The sequence below is a fragment of the Macaca thibetana genome, chromosome 6, assembly GCF_024542745.1.
Source record: "Macaca thibetana thibetana isolate TM-01 chromosome 6, ASM2454274v1, whole genome shotgun sequence".
In the NCBI taxonomy this organism is placed as follows: Eukaryota; Metazoa; Chordata; class Mammalia; order Primates; family Cercopithecidae; genus Macaca; species Macaca thibetana.
The window spans coordinates 74,088,976-74,111,676 of NC_065583.1; the positions used below are offsets into that span (position 1 = coordinate 74,088,976).

The following is a 22,701-nucleotide window of genomic DNA, read 5'->3' on the forward strand; positions in this document are numbered from 1 at the left end:
GCTAACATGGTAAAACCCTGTGTCTACTAAAAATACAAAAATTAGCCGAGTGTGATGGTAGGTGCCTGTAATCCCAGCTACTTGGGAGGCTGAGGCACAAAAATCACTTGAACTCAGGAGGTAGAGGTTGCAGTGAGCCGAAATCACAGCACTGCACTGCAGCCTGGTTGACAGAGTGAGACTCTATCTCCAAAAAAAATTTTTTTAAATGGCATTCTTTATATTCCTGTCCAATGATTAACAGCTTTTATGTCACTTAATATTTAAATAAGTTATTTTATCATTATTCCTGAAGCTAAAATCAGATTTGTTTGCTTGACCTCATAAACAGTAAGCATTTAAACTAATTAATATCTATATATATTCCCAATGAAGCAGGAAATCAAGCATTCTTTGAGTCTGGGAGCAAATAAGTAAGAAACCATGTCGGAAAATTATTCTCCTAGGTCTGTGTCCTTTTGCCAGTTTTCATAGTAAAGAAAATTTTACTTCTAAGTTTGACTTACACAAATGGATTTGGAAAAGGAGGACCATTCCTGTCCTGCATGTAGCAGCTGTGCTTAGTGGTTTTATAAACTGTAATCTCAAATTGCGCTTCTATTTTAATTTCGGCATGCCTGAAGCACAAGATTCTTTTCAAATGTTCAGCCATGACTATTTAAAATTGAAAAGAGAAGTTCAACCATTAAGTATTCTCATCTTCTCTGAGATTTTCTTTCTGATGCAATGATGTGAAATACTTTTTCATGTTGCCCATAATTTCTACTTACACTGTCTTGCTTATGCAAACTTTTAAATAGGCTATAGATGCAAGAGCATGTAAAAATCTGTACAAATTTTCTCTGCCTTTGCATTATTGTTAAGTCAGCGAGGATTCTAATGGAGTACAGGGGATGAGACAACAAGAATCCAATCAATAGACGCAAAAGGCAAATGAACTTGCATAAATTAGCACTCTAATAGGAAAAGATAAATGCATGTTCTCTTTCATCCTTCAAGCAATACACACTATTGAAAGAGGTCTAACAGATACCACCCTGATTTAGTTTTTTTCAGGGGTGCAGAAATGAGAAAATGCAAGTAAATTGAGCATTGAGGAAACTGTTCTGAGCCACTGACATCAGATCAATGCATCAAATATAGTATGTAGCACTCAGCATGTTGTGTCCACATGGATGATGTTATCATCCATGTTCCTCAGAGATACGTGAATACTCACCAAAGATCTCTAGAGGAAGGATTGTTCCATTACCGGAGTTTGTCTTGGAGGAGCTAGTCTCTGATCTTGACATGCCGGCATTTCCAGTGTACTTTACATTTACACCATATCTTTTTAAAATTTATTTTATTATATTTTGCTTTAAGTTCTGGGATACATGTGCTGAACGTGCAGGTTTGTTACATAGGCATGTGCCATGGTAGTTTGCCCCACCTATCAACCCGACATCTAGATTTTAAGCCCTGCATGTATTAGGTATTTGTCCTAATGCTGTCCCTCCCCTTTTCCCCCAACCCCCGACAGGCCCCAGTGTGTAGTGTTCCCCTCCCTGTGTCCATGTGTTCTCATTGTTCAACTCCTACTTATGAGTAAGAACGTGTGGCATTTACACCATATCTTCCGAAGAAATGGCAAGAAGAATTTTTCAGATGTTGAATGTTTAAGCGCCTAGGACAACGGGAGTCACAGATCATCTGCCACTATAGCACTGTACAGTAGTTTCATTAACTGTCTCCAGTTCAACTCAAGAAATGCTTGGGGAATGATACTCTGTTCCCCCTTACTCTAATTATGCTGTTCTTGAGGGGGTATCATGGGTATGGCATGCATGTCAGAGGACAGCAAGTGCCTGGCACTGTAGTTTATAGCCATCATATAATTAGCAACACCCAAGAATTTTATCTTTTGCCTGTTCCTTTCAATTCTTTGTTTACTGCTTCTATCTATGGAAAAGGAGCTGGGTATATAAGGAACTGCCAAGTCATCTTCATTGCCTTTACTAAAAGGCAGAAACCTCAGCTATGCATTTGCCATCTTATTTGGGCAGCCTCTTGCCCAGTACAGCATCCTAATCATTTGTGTTGCTGGTCGATTTAATATAGGCCAATAAGCAATGACCCTAATGGTTTCATAATGGTACTTCTCCAAAGAGCTCATCTACAGACAGGGAGAAACCTGTACCCCAGGGAAAATTTGGATATCTTCTTCCATGATATGAAGAGAATACTCTGGTGTGAGGTAGGCACTTTTTAAGACATATATAATTCACAGTTTTTTTGTTTGTTTGTTTGTTTGTTTCTTGTACCTGGGGAGCTTTTGCTCCTTGGGAAATTTTCTAGAAATTCTATCTTGGGGGAAATACCCTCTGTATCGTTCGAAGAGAAAGAAGAATTAATTTGTCACTGTTGTTTTGATCCCAATCCAGTAAACCAAAATGAGGGAAAAAAAAAAAGTCTTCTGAGTATCAGCATTTCTTCTTTTTGTTTGCTTATTTTAAAAATAGAGCTTTCCTTAGCTCGCTTCCATTATGGTTAACTATAATCAGTACTTTATGGTTATATTATATAGCTTTGTCATTAGGGCAATGAAAATGATATTGAACAATAGCAATATAATGCGGGGAAACAGTTTGTAATTCAGTTGGAAATTGCTAATGCAATAGACAGTCGATAATACAATCAGCTCAACTTTCCTAGGAAAACATAAGCTAAATTTCCTATACATTTCTCTCAAATCTTCTTATAGGCCAGGGTTGAGGGGATTGCTCTGAACTACACTGGAAAGCTGGATGCCCTTGAAAAGAGAATTTCTTTATGCACTGAATTTTGAATGACATCTGTAGGTCCTGGAAAAGAGCTACTATTTTAGAATGAAATTCTCTCCCTGGATATTTTCAAAAAAGAAACTAGATAGTTAAGAATTCTAAAAGGAAACAGCTGGATAAGATGACGGCTCAAACTTTATTTTACTAGTATATCTCTCTCTAGTCTTGACTCTGAAATAGGGTTCTTATGAAATTATTAAGACCCAAGTATCAATGGGGGAAAAAAAAAAGGTCATCTCTTTGCAAGCTGATGTCATGCATGCTATTTATATTTATATAATTACTGTAGGTTAAGACTAGTGAACATCAGTGGTGTCTAGGATACAAAGCCAGGTTATTGGTCTAGAATACGAAGGCAAATAACCTGGTGTTTTCAAGCAGTGGTGAGTTAGGATTTTGTTGCTCTCAACTCTACTAAGATGGTTGTAGCTGTTGTTGAGTCAAAACCTTTATCAAAAGTTTTATGTGGGAGGAGTTCATAGATTCAAAGAAAATCAGGAGTGATATGTCTAATTTTGAGTTGTCCAGTAAGTTTTTTTCATCATTAGAATCAACTCAATTTTCTCATATGTGATACGAATTTTTAAATGTCCTAATTGCCAAAGAAATGCAGTATTTCATGTTTCCATATACTTGTAAACATCTCTGACATCTTTAGAGATATTATATCCAGAAGACACCACCTTTATTTAAAAAATAAACTAAGTTTAATGCTGTATCAGAAAGTGCTATGCATATGTAAGTATATTTCTTCAGCTTTTATGCCAGAAATTCCTATTTAAACTGAAACAAAAAAACAATAGGCACTTCCCACAGCTCCTAATTTTCATTTCCTCTAGTGAGTTAAAATAATTTGTAACTTTTTAGGATTCAGAACCCTACATTGAAGTATATGTAAGCTTCAGATCATGTCCCAGTCATATGGTGGGAAACGCAATTCCAGCAGAGTTTCACTGCCTACACAAGGAAGGAAGAGGTGTTTCTGCAGATAGGACACTATCCTCCCTTGCTCCAGCCCTGAATATTAGTGCATGCTTCAGGGCAGGTTTAACAGCACCAAGAGTGGGTATACTCTTGTATTAGTCTGGTAGATTGTTCTTCTGATCTGCTCACCTGGTCAGCACATGTCATGTTATTTTCCCTAGTCATGTTTATAGAACCATAGTAACCAGTACTTTTAGAGACCATGACTTAGGGTTTTTAACTAATGACTGGATTTAAAAACATTCTTGAGTGGGTTTTGGCTGTTGTGAATCTCTCTCAGATACAGAGTGTCCTGAGCCAGAAATCTGAGATATGCCAAGGTGAAATCCCTGTTTGCCCTATGCCTTTACTTCTCAGAGAGAGGGTTGAAAGGAATACTTTATATTTGTAGAACTGAAAAAAAAAATCCAAGTTTTTTTTAGCATGCAAAATGGGGTATGATTTTGGTAAATATTTGACGTGTGCAAGGTAGATACCCAGATGTTGAATTAAAATATCAGCAAGTAAAATTACCCTATTCTGTAAATAAATCAATTGATGCGCTGTATTAGAGTAACATTTACCCTTACATTGCATACAGATTCTGTGCTTAGTCCCAATCTCATTTAATATCTCCCATAGATTTTGTAAGTCCTGTGTTGTTTTTTGACCCAGCTCATCAACACTGAGTTTGTGACCAAAAATAGCTCACATCCTCTCTTTCTGTCTGCCTTGAACAGTGTGAGCAGCAATAAAATGTTAATGTGTACATCGTGAAACTTTGGGATCTGGGATTGCACTACTGAGTACTGAAGAAAGTAAGTTGCGACCCTGTCTTCTCAAAGCTCACAGTGCTGAGTTGTCATGGGCATGGAGTGCCCATTATCATCTGCTTATTTCATTCTCTTTGTGTCTTGGCATTAACCTTCCCTCTGAAACCTTGCAGTTGACACAAGTGGCTCATTCAGAGCTTCTAGCAATACCAAAAATTCTGCAAGTTCAATAGGAAGATCATGTGCACTTGCTTTGAACTATAGTTCTTTTCCAAGGTAGACATTTTGAAAGTAAGAGTTTATTAAGATGAAAGGTGGAAAAAGAAAAACAACTATATTCTCTGTCATTGAGATAGGCAAGCATTTAAGTAGGTAGAAATATTGTAGTGCTTGAGAATCCTCTAAAGTGCTTAGATTTATTTCTGAGAAATAAATGGTGAATTGTTTATTTCTTTCTCCCCCTTATGTTTCCTTGGGATGGAGCAATTAGTTTCTTATTTTTTATGATTGCATTATTCTTGCATATATCTTTCTGTGGTCCAGGCTATAAAAGTAAATAGAGGATCCAGCTGTATGAATGGATATCCTTTTAATGAGTGTGGGGAGGAAATAGTAATACTAAGTAGTGCAAAACCATTTTTATGTGATGAACTGAAGTACCTTTGTTCCCCAGCTCCCCAGTCTAAACCACAGGCCACCAATAAATGTGTGCATGAAATGACAGTTTCATGTATTCTGGTGTTAACAAAGTACCTCATGGTTTCTTTTGCCCCTAGAATGCACTTAGTACAATTGTTGAAGGGTGATGGCATATTCTGTTTTAATTTCCAGGGTCAAGGAAGGGTAAAATGGAATATGTGACTTTTCTGTAACACCCTTCATTCTATCTCTGGGCAAAAGCCTTGCTGAAACAGTGAGATAACACAGTTGCCAGGTGATAATACAGTCGTTTTTGTAGTGCCATGAGTTAATTTCAGAGGTGAAACTATGCTTATTTAGAAAAGTAGCATGCCTTCTCGCCTCAGAGCAGGCATTTGGTCAGAGCAGCAAGTGGATATTTAGTCTCTCCCATGTGCAGGGTATCATGAGAAGTGCTGGTAGTGGCATAACTCTGCTATCTTCCTTCCCCCTTGCTCCCTTCCTTTCTGGACATTTTTACTTAGCTGTTTTTTATTGATGTTTACATATATCTGAAGTCACTGAGAGCAGTGTAATTCAAAACCACCCTGTCCCCCACTGCATCCCTAATTTAATGTTAAACTGCTCATATTAGTCTACTCAGACTTCCATAACAACCTACCATAGACCCTGTGGCTTTAACAACAGACATTTATTTTCTCACCGTTCTGGAGGCTAGAAGTCCCAGAGCAAGGTCCAACAGGAGTTGGGTTCTGGTGTGGGCTCTCTTGGGGAAGCCATCTTCTCACTGAGTCCTCACATGGCAGAAGGAGAGTGAGCTCTGTGCTGTCTATTCATATAAGGACACTAAACCTGTTGGATTAGGGCACCACCCTTGTGACCTCATTTAACCTTAATTACTTCCAAAAAAGACCTGTCTCCAAATGCAATCACATTGAGGGTTGGGGCTTAAACATGAATTGGGGTGGGGGAGACAAACATTCAGTCTGTAACACTGCTAAAATGATGAGAAAAAAATATCCCAAAATAGAGAGCCATACCATGACATAAATGTTTTAGCAGTTACTAAACTTTTAACCTGATGCTTTATGCTTTCTCCACCTCACAGTGGCTCATGTTAACACATTCTGATGATGGTTGCAGGGAGGACCCCAAAAGTCCCAGGATAAAGCCAAATGAAGAATACAAAATACCTGTGTGCCTTCCCACCTTCCAACAGTGGCCTGGAGCAGTTAGTACAGAGATGGAAGGAGATTTCTAAACCCCAGATATGCCAGGGACTCTGGCCTTGTAAAGCCCAAGGACAATGCATTGGTTCTAGTCTTTTTCTCCAAAGATTCGAGTCTATTTGGTAGCTTTGAGGTGACTTTGGTGGGATCCTGAGAACGTTGGTTTCCTCTCCTGACCCTGGCTTGAAGAACAGAGAGTGGATGTCAGATAGGTGGAGAACAGTCTGTATTCCCCATGACTCCTGCTAACTGGAGCAAACCCCTGGGCGTATCTCAGCCTGGTTGAGGCCTGACCTGAGCAGGAGGGAGCCCCAAAACCAAAGGAGCCTCTGTATTTCCAACTCATGGTTGCTGGGACACAACTGAGAGCAAAACAGTGGTTGGCAGGGGCTGAAAAGGAGTCTTGGATGTTTCTGCCAATGTGATAGGCGGTTGCAGGATGTTTGTGAAGCAGCCTGATGAACCCTCTCAAATAGAGGCACCTAATGCTGCTCAACTGTGTAATTGGGATGGAAATGGGCCAATGAGAGGCAGAAGTTTGTGCTTAACCTTTTGCGAGTCTTGTTTCAGGAGGCTGTGGGGGGTGGGGGGCGGGTAGAAGCATTACAAATAATAAGCTTCTCTGCCTGATTTGTAATGAATTAGTAATAAATGTCCTAGCTCTGTACAAAAGTCTGACGATTACAGAGCAGCTTTGGCTAAGTGCACGGGACCACATCTTATTTTGATCAGCTGTAGCATAGCAAAGACGTGTAATTATCATAATCTAACAATTAGCCTGGCATCACTTTCCAGTGTTTAATTACCCCGATAAATGGTAATTGAATAGAGGACTTAATGACAAGAGAGAAACTTTCATTCTGCCTTAGGTGCTTAAGTTATCTACTTGGCTAGGCATAATTTTCTAGCATTGCTTTAACAACAGTCCTGATTATCATTTTCCTTTTTGCAGCCTGCCATTATTTTGTTTCCTGATCTTGACCTTTGTTTATAATATTTAGCTTCTCTCAAAATTTTATACCGGGACCCAGAACACAGGAAGAGATTATTGGATGTTTTACACAGTTCTTCTGTTTCTAAGCATCACTACCCTTCAGCTACAATTCCTCTTCATCGAACATCTATGTAGTCACTACTGTGTGCAAACATTGTGCTAAGTGTTGGGGATACAGAGACAAGTAAACACCATCACTATCTTCAAGGAGATCTATACATAAAAAAAGTCTATATAAAAATAGTGTAGTAATAATTGCAGCAATTTGCATTCAGCAGAGTCCCAGTTTTCATCTAAATCTATACACTGACTTCGGATGAATTCAGTACTTTTTATGACTATGACCACCACCTCGTTTCTAATGACTGCAGAGCTCTTTTCTTTGTATTAGCCTCATTCGCAGTCCCAGATTTGTATCCAACTGCTCACAAGGTCCTAACCAGCCAAATAGAAGTAATTACCTTGCACATGCCAATTTCCATAGAAACAGCCACAATTTCTGCTTTATGCTTTATTGTCTACAGTTTTGTAGGAAAACATTATTATTATTATTATGCCCTAGCATTACTAAATATATGCTTCCCCTTGTCTGATGAAGATCAAACTTAAAAGAAAGTCACAAAACACATGTATTTTCTTTCTTCCGATTTATTGTTTTTTGTTTGCTTAATAAATTAACAGATTAATTATCAGATATCTCAATTTTTTAAAAGTCTGGGCTAAATTTCAGATTTAGATTGTAATGATTCCAGTAAGTTATCATCAACCCATAATACAAATATTTAGTTCACTCTTTGCACACCAAGTACTTAAGAACTATTAAATCACTGTTTTCCAAAAATCTCTCCTTGAGTTGGTCAATAAAAAGGAGATTTACTATTACCCTTTGGTTATTATTATTATTTTTGAAACTGTGAATAGCCTGAAATTCTGCTAGGTAACTCTCTTTTTTGTATCTGGAAGATACAAAAGGGCTACATGGAAGTAAGCAGTTTGACAGGTAGCTTATTTGATTGACTCCCACATCCCCTGAACAGAATCAGTTTGTTTAATTCTGTTCTCCTTGGACAGTGGCTAGATAGCCTATTTGATGGTTTCCTGTGTGTCCTTTTGCTGGGTCTGTGTGTATGTGGCAGGTGTTCTGCTCCATGTGCTTGAAGTTGGGGGTGGGGGATATAAAACTCTACTGGCTTAAGACCTGAAGTACAGCTTTGATAGGAAGCTCCCAGCCAGCAAGAGTGGAGGAAGAGCTTGTTTTGCATTGTGGGAGTGACCTCTGTTAGGACTATACCGATTGCCAGACCTTAACTATTTCTTTAAAATCTCCTTTTGAAAACCATTTGAAGTGATCTGTGATGTGTCAGGTCTTTAGAACTCTGCCTGGTTAATGCTTTGGCTGCCTTGGCCTGTAGACGTTGACACACTCTTACTCCATGCCCGAGGCCTCTTTGGGGGCTTAGAAGCAATTAGACTGTCACCCAAAGCTTCCAGCCCCTTCCTGAGGGAAAGTCTTGATTAGGCTCTGCCAATTTAATGCTTTCTTTCCTTTGAAGCTCCTCCATCAAGTTAATAAAACAAACTCCAAATGAGTTAAAACACTGGAGGAGAGAACATTTTGTGGGCCCTGTATATGAAACAGGTGCAATTCCTGGGAGATACCAGTTTTAAAAAGTCATTCAGATTGACATGACTTGTAGTAGAAAAGCAACAGGCAAAAGCTATGTGAGTTTTATCCATCTATCTGATATAATTAGTATTGTGGGATTTTTAAATGTTTTGCTTTTAAAGTGCACACACATACATACAAGAAAAAAAGTGACAGGGTGGTATAATAAACTGCTGATGAATTCTAAATATTTGGCCAAGCAAATGATGTCTTCTTATCATCATCAACAGTTACTGAACTCAAGGTAAAACTCTTATGCTGCAGAATTTGTAATTATCAAAACATGCATGTACAAGAGCTCTGTTGGAACTTTCATTAATGGACAAACACAGCACCAACTCAAGGTTCCGAACATTTTGTCAGTATATATTGTAGCATACTGCATTTCTGCTGCAAAATAAGTAGGAAACATCTTTGAAATTTATCCTTGAATTTTTTTTTTTTAACTTGTAAACCCTCACTTCTCTAGGAATATTCATTGTTTTTAGCATGTTCTAAAGCCTGGAAGAGCTGGATTGGTCTGAAATTATGTGTTTTGGTCATCATATAATATCTCATTCAGCCTTTACACCTGGTGTGGTAACAGTGAAACTATCCATGACTCCTATTGTCTCAGAGCTGAACATGGAGGCTGATTACCAATACATCTGAAAGACAGACATGTTTCAGTCCATGAGAGAGAAGAGAAATTGAAAATTAACAAAACAAATATTTGTTCAGCCCTCAGTGATACTGGTAGTATTTATCTATCCTGAGTTTGATTTGCTGTTTGTATTCCATGCTTTAACCTCTGCAGAAAAGCAAAAAAAAAAAAAAAGAGCATCTTCAGATTTAGAATAGGAAAGCCATAAGGCTTGCATTCTGTGCTGAAAGGAATAACAGAAGGAGGCAAGAAGCAGCATGTTATACAACAGAGACTGCTGTCCTGCCCATCTCCTCACAAAAACATATTTATAAACCAAACCCATATCTGTTGCAGGACCCATTAGCCCCTTTTGGGACAAATGAAAAATTATACTAGTTAAAAACAGACATCTTATTCTGAAATTAGCCTTTAAATCGGTAATAGTAGAATTTGAAGACAGTGCTCCCAAGATACATTCACTCTAGAATTAGTTTAAAATTTTGGAGGAACCCTAAGCTGATAAATTTGCTTAATCTTTGACCATAAATCATATCCTTCTTTTACATTTCAATTTCAGAATGTAATACATTAGGTTGCCTTGTAATTAAAGAAGTGACATTGGATTTCTGTTCAAGTAGGAATATTAAAACAATCACCTCTTTGACAGATTAAAATACATTTAAAATGTAATAATCAACTATCCAGTTCATGAGAAATAACATTTTCATTATTGAATTCTTTAAAACATAATGTGAAGGGGGATGAAAGTATCTCACAGCTTCCTAACCTCTAATAACACTGTCTCCTTTCAGTAATGCTGTTTCTATATTTATGGAGTGAAGAAACTTCACTCAGGAGCTGCTTGATAAAATACCTCCGTACGTATTTCCCTGGAAGCAGGCTCTCTGCTGTGCCAGCAACATATGCTAAAGGCCAATTTAGAACATTTTAAATATGCACTACCCTTCCTTTTCCAGCTACTAAAATGAAATGCATTTTGGCTTTAGCAAATGAGGATGGAATAAAAGGGGGAATACTGCAGGGCAAAGTGGCTAAAGATGAACTCAGAGAAGGAGGATTATGGTGCTGCTCCTCTGCAGCCTGAAGCCCAGGGCCCTGCCTGAGTGTCCTTTCAATGTGGCCTCTCCAGCTGTCAATATCCACAATACTAGAGTGTGGTGTTGAGGAGGAAATCAGGTCAGCACCATGAAAATCATAAGGAAGAAAGGTGAGGTGATATCTACTTACCTTAGTAAAGAGGAACCAAGAGACAGGGTCAGAGTACATTGAGAACTTACACTTGAGACTAGTAAAGGACCTAGACTATTTAAGTAGTAGATGTACCTTTTGCAGTCACCCAGGTTTGAAAATGAAGTACTTTGGAGGACAAAGCTCTTATGGCTTAGGCTACCTAATGTCATCAAACAGTGCTTTGCTTCCTCACTCAGTAGAAAGTTGAGGGCACACTGGTGAGATCTAAATGAAAAGGTAGTTATCAACTGTTACCTCACTTCTCTTGTCTTTATTTCATCTGAATTCTGAGACTCAAGTCATGACTTACTTCTTGCAGACAGGTTCAGTACAGGGAGCAATTATTTTTTCTTTTTTTGAGACAAGGTCTTGCTCTGTTGCCCAGGCTGGAGTGCAGTGGCACAATCTCGGTTCACTACAACCTCTGCCTCTGAGGCTCATGTGATCCTCCTGCCTCAACCTCCTGAGTAGCTGGGACTACAAGCACACACCACTATGCCTGGCTAATTTAAAAAAAAAAAATGTTTTATGGAGATGGAGTCTCACTGTATTGCCCAGGCTGGTCTCAAGCTCCTGGGCTCAAGTGATCCTCCCACTTCAGCTTCCCAAAGTCCTAGGATTGTAGGTATCAGCCACCATGCTCAGCAAGGGAGAGATATTAACAGTGGCTTTAAATTGAAAATTAAAATTTATTCAGCATACAATGGAATGTCATAGGTAAACACTGAGAAACAAACACACTTTCCAGAAGCACACTTTTCAGCTCTAATCCCAGCTTCAGTTGTTACTTTTGCTGTCAATAGCCCTGGAAATGTGCTTTTTATCCAATGCTCCAGGTGTCCTCTGGTTCATCAAGAACTACCGTAAAGTACATAATTCATTTTTGGCATTTGAGATGATTGCAAAGGACTAGTTGCCATGCTGAATTTTATTTTTCTAAATTAACTAAAATTACACTTTCATAATATATATGACATTGATTCTGAACCAGTCTACTGCCAAATTTTGATAAATGTGTACAATGTATTCTTGCCATAATAGAGTACATATAATATGACGTTTATCCTTGAACAATGTGGGAGGTTAAGGTCACTGACCCTGTATGTAGTTGAAAATCCACGTATAACTTTTGACTCCTGAAAACCTTAGCTACTAATAGCCTACGTTTGCTTGGAAGCCTTGCCATTAATATAACAGTCAATTAACACATATTTTATATGTTAAATATATTATATACTGTATTCTTATAATCAAGTAAGCTAGAGAAAAGAAAATGTTATTAATAAAATCATAAGGAAGAGAAAATATATTTAGTCTTTTTAAGTGGAAGTAGATCATCCTAAAGGTCTTCATCCTTGTCTTCACATTGAGTAGACTGAGGATGAAGAGGGATTGGTCTTGCTGTCTCAGGGGTGGCACAGGTAGAAGCAAGTCCACATGTAAGTGGATCCATGCAGTTCAAACCCGTGTTGCTCAAGGGTCAACTATTTATTTTCAAAGAACATTGACCTAAGTGGCCATGCAGTCTGGTGGGGAGCAGGGACCATCTTTTTGTGCATATGAGATGTTTCTTGACTCTTGAGACTTTTGCACTGTGAAAACAGGCAGCCCAGTAATTGTTTTACTCAAACACAATTGCTTTTCTAAGTATGGTAACCGAGCGTGCTTTTACATTGTGAAGCACTGTGATAATTTAGTAGAGATTGTATTGTAATTATTGCTGGCTTGGTATAGAGCCAGATATTCTTATAGTTAAAATTATGTGGTGATCTCAGAGAGAGGTATAGAACTGCTGATACAATGGATGGAATTAAGAATAAGACACAAAGAGAAGACATTTACAAGAAAATTTCCAAGAAATTTACAAATGTGTTAAAGCAATGGCTGTGTTACCCATGGCATTTGTAAATATTGGCATGCAGAATCAGTCTTCCTAGATGTCAGTTTCCTCTTTTAATATGAGCTAGAGCTCATGAAAGCTGTTTCCTGATGGAAAAAAGATCCCTTTATGTGAATGGCTGCTGACATGTTATTCTGTGAAAGGATGAGTCAGGAGCTAACCCTGCAATCTGAGGCGTATTCTAAATGCTGACACACCCCTCAGCTTTCCAGTTTAGGAGTTTGGGACAAACCTCGTGGAGGAGACAGTAGGGCTGGGACACCTTGCTGCAGTGCTCTGCTAGAAGATCAGTGTAAATATAAAGGTAACCCAAACTCTTAAGAGGGTCGTTACTATAGCTGGTGAAGCTTTGGAACCATTGTGGTTAGGAGGACAAGAATATGCTTCAGAACCATGTAAGACTTGAGTTCAGATCCTAACTCTGCTATTTATTAGCTATAAAAAGTTGGACAATGCCCTCTCTGAATGTCCTCTCCTCATTGGTAAAGTGAAACTAATTAAAACTACACAATAGGGTTGTTTGGAGGATTTCATACGATAACATATGTAAAGCACATAGCAGATCCTGGATGCAGCAAATGTTTGTTGCATCAGTGAATGAAGGAAAGAACTGAAACCTCATCAAGAATGAAAATGGGTCCCTCTGGAGGAATACAGAGCTGACCTAAGGACTTGGCTCTAGCAATTTAATCTCTCACAAAATGGAAAAGTGAAGAGCTTTGGTTCTGAGGTCAGACTGGGTTTGAATTCTGCCTTCCCTTTTTCTTTACTACTTGTGTAATATTGGGCACGTTGCTTGACTTCTTAATCTGAATTTCCTCATCTTTAAATGGGTGTAGTAATAATAGTGGCTATTCTGTGGCATTGTAATAGAGATTAAGTTGAGATAATGAATGTAACATAATAAGCACTCTAATATTAGCCAACTTGTGTGCTCCTTCACAGTATGGCCAGAAAAGAATTTTTCCATTCGACTTTATACCCAGAGAACATGATTTGATATATTAAGGCAAAAACTGCAATTACTTTTGCACCAACCTAATAGCATTAGCATATCTGATCCTAAATTTTCTTTGGATTATAGTTGAGTACGTTATGTAGATACATTTTATCAGTTCCAATTTGTCATTTTAAAAATATTTATATTGTCCACCCTTTGAAATTTACATTAGTAAACTATACAAATTTAAGATCTGAAACAAAAGTATACATTGATTCTATAGTGAATCATCATCTTCTCTTTGTTGTATGGCTAAAAGGATAGAAATAGTAATTGTGGCCGGGCACAGTGGCTTACACCTGTAATCCTAGCACTTTGAGAGCCCGAGCTGGGCGGATCACGAGGTCAGGAGATCGAGGCCATTCTGGCCAACATGGTGAAACCCTGTCTCTACTAAAAATACAAAAATTAGCTGGGTGTGGTGGCGCGTGCCTATATCCCTCCTACTCAAGAGGCTGAGGCAGGGGAATTGCTTGAACTATGGAGGTGGAGGTTGCAGTGAGCCGAGATCACACCACTGCACTCCAGCCTGGTGACACAGCGAGACTCCTCTCAAAAAAAAAAAAAAAAAAAAGAAAAGAAAAGAAAAGAAATAGTAATTTCTGGGGCAATCGCATGTTTAAAATAGGTACCACAGTAATTCACTTAACACTCCATGCAAAATAAAATGTCACCAGAAGGGATAGCTGGTCAACACAAAGTAGAATGTGTCTTCAACCTCACAGTTTGCTTTAGTAAAAATTTAGCACATTAACAGGGATAAAAGTTAGGAAAGGAGAGAAAAGTTTTAGGCATCAAGAAACTGCCTTTTTTGTTTTCAGTTGTGGAATAAAGGAATTGTAGAATAAAGGAGTAGCAGAATGGGTCCAGACAATGGCAGTTTTAATTTTTACTTTCACTTTGAGCAGTGCCAAATGCTAGTAGAAGCTAAAATGAGTGACACTTAGGGAAAGAAAAAACTTCCCCCTTGAATCTCTTTAAAATCTATAATAATAATATAATAATATAAAGTGCATCTGGGCATTGCCTTCTGCTGCAGTTCTTGTCTGGCTGTTATCCAAAACTGTCAGGCTACTCTGAGTGCTGATGCTTCATATCCCAGCACCCTTTTATCTGAACCTTGCAGTGTCTTTTCTCTGTACTTTGGCAGTGATGTTACCTTGATGTTCAAAAATCTTTTAAAAGCAACACAGACTTTCCTTGCATCTTGACAAATCGTTGTCTGCTAGTAATGAAGAAAAAGTAAACCCGTGATCACTGCAAATATAAATACTTCCGAGTGTTTTCATTTTTTTTTTTTAAATGGTTATGTATTTTGGGATCCTCTAGCTGAAAAGTGAATATTCTGAGAATTTTTCCTTATTTCTCTTGTGTAAATCAGCATGCTGCTTTTCAAGAGCAAGGGTCAAGTGGAGTTTCGATGGATCATTTGACATTTAAGGACAGAATTTAACATTTCTATATGATTTTCCTTTTGAATTTTTAAAAGGGGAAATATAGATATTATTTTTATCTCTGTTGTATGTTCTTACTGCTATTATTTTTAAATCAGTATTTTATTTACTTATTTTCATATGCTTCGGTATATCCTGATGATGGTAACAGTGGTTTACATCTACACAGTTCTTTCCATACATTTCCTTATCTAAGGCTTGAAGCAGCCACAGGAGGCCAGGAAGGCAGGTTCTCATGATTAGTCCAACTTACATATGAGGAAACTGAGGCTCAGAATGATTTATGAATCTCTCACTCAACCAACAGCAGATCCAGTTCTTAAATCTAGGTCTACTCAGTCAAAACAAATGGTGTCACCACTTTTTCACAATATTGTCTCTCAGAAGAGTATCTTGGCTTATCAATGAATATTTAGCATCCAGAGTGAAGGTGGTATATTTCTTTCTTTTTTCTTTTTTGAGATTGAGTCTTACTCTGTCACCCAGGCTGGAGTGCAGTGGTGTGATCTCAGCTCACTGCAACCTCCGCCTTCCAGGTTTGTGCGATTCTTGTGCCTCAGCCTTCCAAGTAGCTGGGATTACAGGCATGTGCCACCATGCCTGGGTAATATTTTTTGTATTTTGAGTAGAGACAGTGTTTCGCCGTGTTGGCCAGGCTGGTCTCAAACTCCTGGACTCAAGTGATCTGCCTGCCTCGGCCTCCCAAAGTGCTGGGATTACAGGGGTGAGCCACTGTACCCGGCTAGAAGGTGGTATATTTATCCTGGGGTGGACTTTGGTCAAAGCTGTGAGAGGTCGTTTTTATGTCAATGTTCGGGTGCAGCATTTTATAGGGAATATACTGGGAAACTGGAGGCTATGAGAAAGGGCAAGAATCTAGAATGATGAGGAGCCTGGGAACTATACTAGAAAGAACCAAAGGAATCAAGATTTTCAAATGTCTGCAGAAAGGAAGATACAGAGAGATATAGCTGACATCTTCAAATGTTTTATGGACTCCCTTGCAGAAGAGGAATTTGATTTGTTCTTTGTAATTCCAGGCAGCAGAAGTAGGACCATTGGGTAGAAATTACACAGAAGCGGATTTATGCTGAATATAAGAAGAAACTTTCCAACATTTAGAGATGTCCAAAAATGGAATAGACTGTCTCACTGCCACTGGGAAGTGTTCACGCTCAGACTGTCCAGCTCAGAGATTATATGGCTTTATGAGCATTGCTTTTCAGCAGTAACAGTTTTATGATGAAACTTCTAAGGGCTCAGAGAAGAATTTCCTCACCAGCTAAAAACAAAGGAGTTTTGTAGGCTTTTCCACCATGATTTTAGACTAAGAAAGTTGTATGCATAACAGCTCCTGTTTCACACATCGCTGTGTTTTGGGAAATACTGTTCAACTGCTGGGGAAAGACACATTAGTTAAAGCAGATAAGCAAGACTTTTGTGAGATGAGAATTGAAGCAGATAGTGTGGTGTTTGTGGTGGGGAGGGTGTGTATTCACATGTGTACATTTTTAACTAGGATGAATTTGCCATGGCTTTGGCTATTTTCAATGGCCTTGTTACTTTTCATTACTCACCAGCCCAGCTCTAGAACATGACCTGTAGAATTAAAAGAAATGAGAGGAAAAGTCATTTGATTTAGATGAGTTGTTGTCTCAATATGGAAAAGATGCTGCATCGAAAGCGAGATGCACTAAAATAAGTTTCTGACGTAGCAGATCTAAGAAAAGCACTGAACTGGGATCCGAAGTCTCCACACTAGGTTTCGCTCCATCACTCACTGCTTCATCTTTATGTCTTTTTATTTTTCTCTAAAATGGAAGTGTTTTAGGAATTTTCTTTCTAACTGTAAAATGTTGTGATTCGAATTCTCCCAATTTTATGGCTCTAATTCTCATTTGCATAGAAAGTGGAAAATGGCCTCAACTATAACAAAAAACAATTCAGTCATTTATTTGTTCTTTAATTTCCTCATTCATTTATTCAAAAATAGTTAAGTGAAACACTATTATAAAAATAGAAGAACTTTGTTTTAATATATGATTTTTAATAATGAAACATGGAAAACAGCACATTAGTACCTCTATAGAGTTCCACAGTTTGAAAGAGTGATATTTAATATAATATTTAAAATGAAAGCAAAGCACTTAGTTTGTAGGATATTTTGAAACAAATATAATGGGATCCTTCTGTAAAATGGCTTTTTGTGGCTTGGATTGGGAACTGCAGCATTTCAAACCATGCCCCAAATCATAGTGGCATTCAGTAACAACTTACTATACTAGATGCTTTAGCTCCAGAATTATTGAATAGCTTAACCACTGATTCCAAGCAGAAAGCCCCTTCTCTATGAATTATCACATGTTTTTTCTTTTTCTAACAGATTCCAGAGGGGTGACTACCACATTGATGTCTGTATCAATGACTACCTGGACGTTTTCTGCCCTCACTATGAGGACTCCGTCCCAGAAGATAAGACTGAGCGCTATGTCCTCTACATGGTGAACTTTGATGGCTACAGTGCCTGCGACCACACTTCCAAAGGGTTCAAGAGATGGGAATGTAACCGGCCTCACTCTCCAAATGGACCGCTGAAGTTCTCTGAAAAATTCCAGCTCTTCACTCCCTTTTCTCTAGGATTTGAATTCAGGCCAGGCCGAGAATATTTCTACATCTGTGAGTATATAGAGATTTATCGTGTTGTAGGGCAGCTGCAAGAGCCCAGACTAATTTTTTACCCATGTTTCAGAGAATTGCAGAGAGCTGGACTCTGCATTACAGATGTCTCCTTGTAAATGCATACATCAGGATCCCTAGATACATTAGCTGGGAATTGAGAGCACAAATTAGATTAAAGACAGAGCGCCTCTCCCCCTATGAAATTACGTGTCAGCCTGTTCAGTGAACCACTGCTGACTTGTATTTCTTTTAAATGAAAATTGCCAGGACTTCTCCAAAGCTCAGGAAAAGAAAAAAGACTCCTGAAAAAAAATTAAAGGAAATAATTAAATTTACATAGCTTGGAGTCATTGGATTTCTTATTCAGGTGTCAGCAATATCCTTTCGATCATCCACATTTTCAGTGGAGGAAGCCAAAACTCCTGGAAATGTCAGCATGCTGACGATAAATGCTCTCTTTGGACCAAGGAGAAAAGATCATTTTTAAGAGCAGCTCTGTCTTTAAACAGGAAAGAGTTGTGAAGAAGTGTCTAGAAGGGGTTCCAAGGGAACTGGTAGGAGCGAGTTTCCCACCTGTGAGCATTGAGTGACTCTGTCCTGGGAGCTCTAAAACTTTCTCAGTAGACTTCTGTATTAATCAGAATCCCTGACCTTATTTCTTCTCCATTATGTACCCATCACTTCTTCAGACATCCTGCTATCATATGTTATAGGTAAATGCTTCTCAAACTTCACTGTGCATAGCGTTATCTGGGGATCTTGTAATGCATTCTGACTCAGAAGGTCTAAGGCAGGGCCTGAAATTCTGGATGTATGAAGCTCCCAGATGCTGCTGCTGCTACTGAACTGTGGACCACGCTTTGAGTAGCAAGATTATAGGTAATAGCTACTTTAAGCAGCTTGTTGTGTATCTGGACTTTAGTATTTATATTTAAACTATCTGGCCTTTTCCATGTATTTTCACTGTCAACCAAAGAGGTTAAAAGTTTACTAGTTAAAAAATACATTTATTGGACAGCTTAATCTGAACTGAGAAATGTTGGGGGATGCAAGATGAAAAGATATTCCCTGTTCTTAGGGAGTGACCTTTTACTGGGGAGCAGACATGTAAATAGGCAATTAAAGTATAAATCGACAGTTGCTGATGATGAAGATAAATGCAGGGAGTAGTGAGAACATGGAGACAGTTGTGCCTCACCTGCTTGGAAGAATCAGGAAATGCAACCGCACGCAGTGGGTAGAGATCCAAGTTATACCACTCAGTATGTTTAGCATCGACTTTCACCCCAGCTTGCCAGACAAACAAGAACATTCTTTTTTTCTGACTCATTTTTTCAGTCCAAATGTCCCTACCCACTCACAACTCACACGGTTTGAGTCTACAGGGATTTCTAGCTCCTCTCCTTCTCCAGAAAACAGAATTTTATAAGTCAGATTTCACCATCAAAATAACTCTCACTTATATTGGAATTGAATTTAAAAAGGAAATTGAACAGTACCAGTTTTATTATTTCAGTACATATTTCAGTTATTAGTCATGAGAAAACATGCAAAAAGCCTTGATACTATCTCACATTTGATCCATAAAATAAGAAAAGGAATATTGAGTCCCACAGATGCAGGAAGCACTGGCATACACTGAATTCACACTTCTCAGGCAGCATGTTCTTGACTTTTGTTGCTTTTTTACTTTGTGAAAGAATCTCATTCAGCAAATGAGAAAAAGGAAAGAGGAGGACTTCACTTGTGGGACAGCAACTCATTAATTGTCTAACTGTAAAATACTGTACCAATTTAAGAGAAAATTCTTGCTAGTTTTGAAATTTTCTTAATGGCTTCTCAGATTAAAAAAACAACAATAAAAGCAAAAATAAAAAATGAATAGAGAGCACCAAGATGGGAAACATACCCACCAGCTAACTAGTTGATTGCCTGATTATTAAAAATTATAGAATTCATTCAGCTTCATAAGCAAGATGTTATTCAAATATAGCCATAGCGCTTATGACTGGTTTTTCCTCATTTGTGGTTAAATTCAATATTTCACTAAAAATCATTATGTGACTTCTATAACATTCATTTAACGGAGTCATTTAACTGTCAAGGGCTTCCGTCAAAGTAATTGTTCCAAAATGCTTCAAAATATGAAGAGCTTTTTGCTGTTCAGCTGAGTTTAACTTGAATTACTTTTTTTAATGAAAGGTAAAATAGCACAAAATTAGCAGCAAAAAGATGTTCATTTACAAGAAGCACAGTGGCCTGGTGTTCAGTTAAATTGAATTTGCAGCCATGTTTTCTACCCAAAAAGGCATCCTTCCCTGTCTTTTTAGCAATGAAAGGGTTTCCTCTCTTCCACCACTGCAGTCAGGAGCAGCAGAGCTAACATGGTTGTCTTACAGACATTTAATGTACTGTGGTCATAATTAAACTAAAGGATTCTTAGGGGAGAATTGGCCCTCAGTTGAATTTTCCTCTTCCCTAATGTGTGTGGAATGAACAAGATGATTGGGAAATAGCTATTTTCACACTTACTACGTTACAAGAAACTCTATTGCTGATCTCAGGAACAAGCTTCACTGCCCACCAGTCAATTTCACAGAATGTTCTTGCTAGGACAGGAGTACATCTTAGCTCCTCATAGCCTTAAAATCTCTTCTAACTTTTCCTAGAAAAAAGAAAGCTGGCTGGGCATGGTGGCTCACACCTGTAATCCCAGCACTTTGGGAGGCCCAGGTGGGTAGATCACGAGGTCAAGAGTTCAAGAGCAGCCCAGCCAATCTGGTGAAACCTCATCTCTACTAAAAAAAAAAAAAAAAAAAAAATACAAAAATTAGCTGGGCACGGTGGCAGGAGCCTGTAATCCCAGCTACTTGGGAGGCTGAGCCAGGAGAATCGTTAGAACCAGGGTGGCAGAGGTTGCAGTGAGCGAGATTGAGCCACTGCACTTTAGCCTGGGCGACAGAGTGAGACTCCGTCTCAAAAATAAAAAATAAAATGGAAAGAAAAAAGAAAGCTAACATCCTGCTTTATGGTACTAGGAGTAGACTTAAGACTTAAGTATAGTGGAAACTGTGGAGTGCCAAAATTGAGATACAAACACAGATTTGGAGGAAGGGGAGAAAAGGATTTCATAACAAGCTATTCACCTCGTTACTTAGCGAGGACACAAGTCAGAGGATTCTTATCAACATTTGCCTTATCCTCAACCAGATTTCTTTCTTTCTTAATGTCTCTGAGTTTTATAAAATTAAGAAAATGTGGTAGTTGAAAATATCCTAAACGAAGCTTCCAATTTACTTTAAAAATAAAACATCCTTTGCAGTTCTAGTCCCTTTATTTTAACTCCCAAGAATAACTCTATGCTATATTCTCCTTTCCTTGGGAACAGATAGTATATTAAGTTGTTATAATTGCTGATTATTGCTAAGGTAGACTGGGGCTATCTCTGAATCTGATAAATGCTGTTTTTAATCTACAGGAGTTATTTTGGTAAGAGATTGGCATACTAAAGTAATTACAGAAAGTTGGTGGTATTTATATCAATGATAGATTTGCAGAACTGCCAATTGATTAAGGCAATAGTTGTTTATATAGACTTCCTAAAGGAAACAGTAATTTTTAAAAAATTCAAAAATTCACATTTTAGCTGGATATGGTAGCACATGCCTGTAGTCCCAGCTGTTTGGGAGGCTGAGGTAGGAGGATTGTTTGAGCCAAGAAATTGAGACCAGCCTGGGCAACATAGCAAAACCCTGTTTTTGTTTTTTGGTTTTTTTTAAATACTCCTTTTAGAAACTTAAAAAATACTCACTTTAGAAATGATACTCTTAAATATTAACCTAATGAGAACATGTTTGAGAGAAGTTTTGCTGTTATTTTTACATCAGAATGGGAAAAGGGAAATCCTTGAAATAAGTTATTTTTGTAATTCCATAAAACACTGATTCGAATATATGCTTTTATAAAGTAAAGAAAACTGAGTCCCAGGTCCTTTTCTTGACCTAACTAGCTGTATGATCTTGAGCAAATCATTTCATCTCTCTGGAGTTTGAACTCTCCATCTATAAAATAATGTAATTATAATCGACTTCAGAAATTCTTGGAGCTTTAATATCCTAATTTTATTACATTTTATCTGAGGGTCTGCAGCATTAGGGTAAAAGATAATGTCTGTACAGTGGTCCAGGTCAATACCTTGCTTAGTAGGTATTCAGTAAATCAGAGTTAAAGGTACATTTTTAGGGAAAATGCAGAGTGGAGAGGCGTATTAGGGTTATTGAACTAGTTCTCTCCCAGCTTCTCTGTCCAAGACACCATTGTCTGTGGTCTCTACCAGTGCAGCAGGCTCCTATTTTCCCGACTCATGGCATTGCTCAGTCAGAGCTCTCCAGTGACTTCCTGTCTCACCCAGACCAAAGTCCACAGTCTCTAACCTGGCCAGCAAGGTCCTCCATGGCTGAACTTTCCCTGATTCCCTCGGCCTCTGACTTCCTCTGCTACCACCCTCTGCCTGATTCTGTCTGCTCAGCCGCCCGTACTCCTCCCTCTCCTATCCAGTACACCTCTACATCAGGGCCTGGGAACTTCATTGTCCCACTACCTCGGCTTCCCATTGTCCCAGGCATTCACGTTCCTTGCTTTCACTTTCTTCAGGTCTGTGTTCAAAAAATGTCTTTATCCAAGAGGCTACTCTGACCTCTCTATAT

At 38.4% G+C, this 22,701-nt stretch overlaps 1 protein-coding gene across 3 annotated transcripts in view; it reads left to right on the forward strand.

Annotated features, from left to right (window-relative positions):
* EFNA5 (ephrin A5) overlaps nt 1-22,701 on the forward strand; it is a 295,452-nt gene that overhangs the window by 226,779 nt on the left and 45,972 nt on the right. For all 3 annotated transcript variants that reach the window (XM_050794621.1, XM_050794619.1, XM_050794620.1), the window contains one exon: nt 17,700-17,992. In XM_050794621.1, coding sequence (XP_050650578.1) covers nt 17,700-17,992 — 293 coding nt within the window. The remainder of the gene's footprint in view (nt 1-17,699; nt 17,993-22,701) is intronic.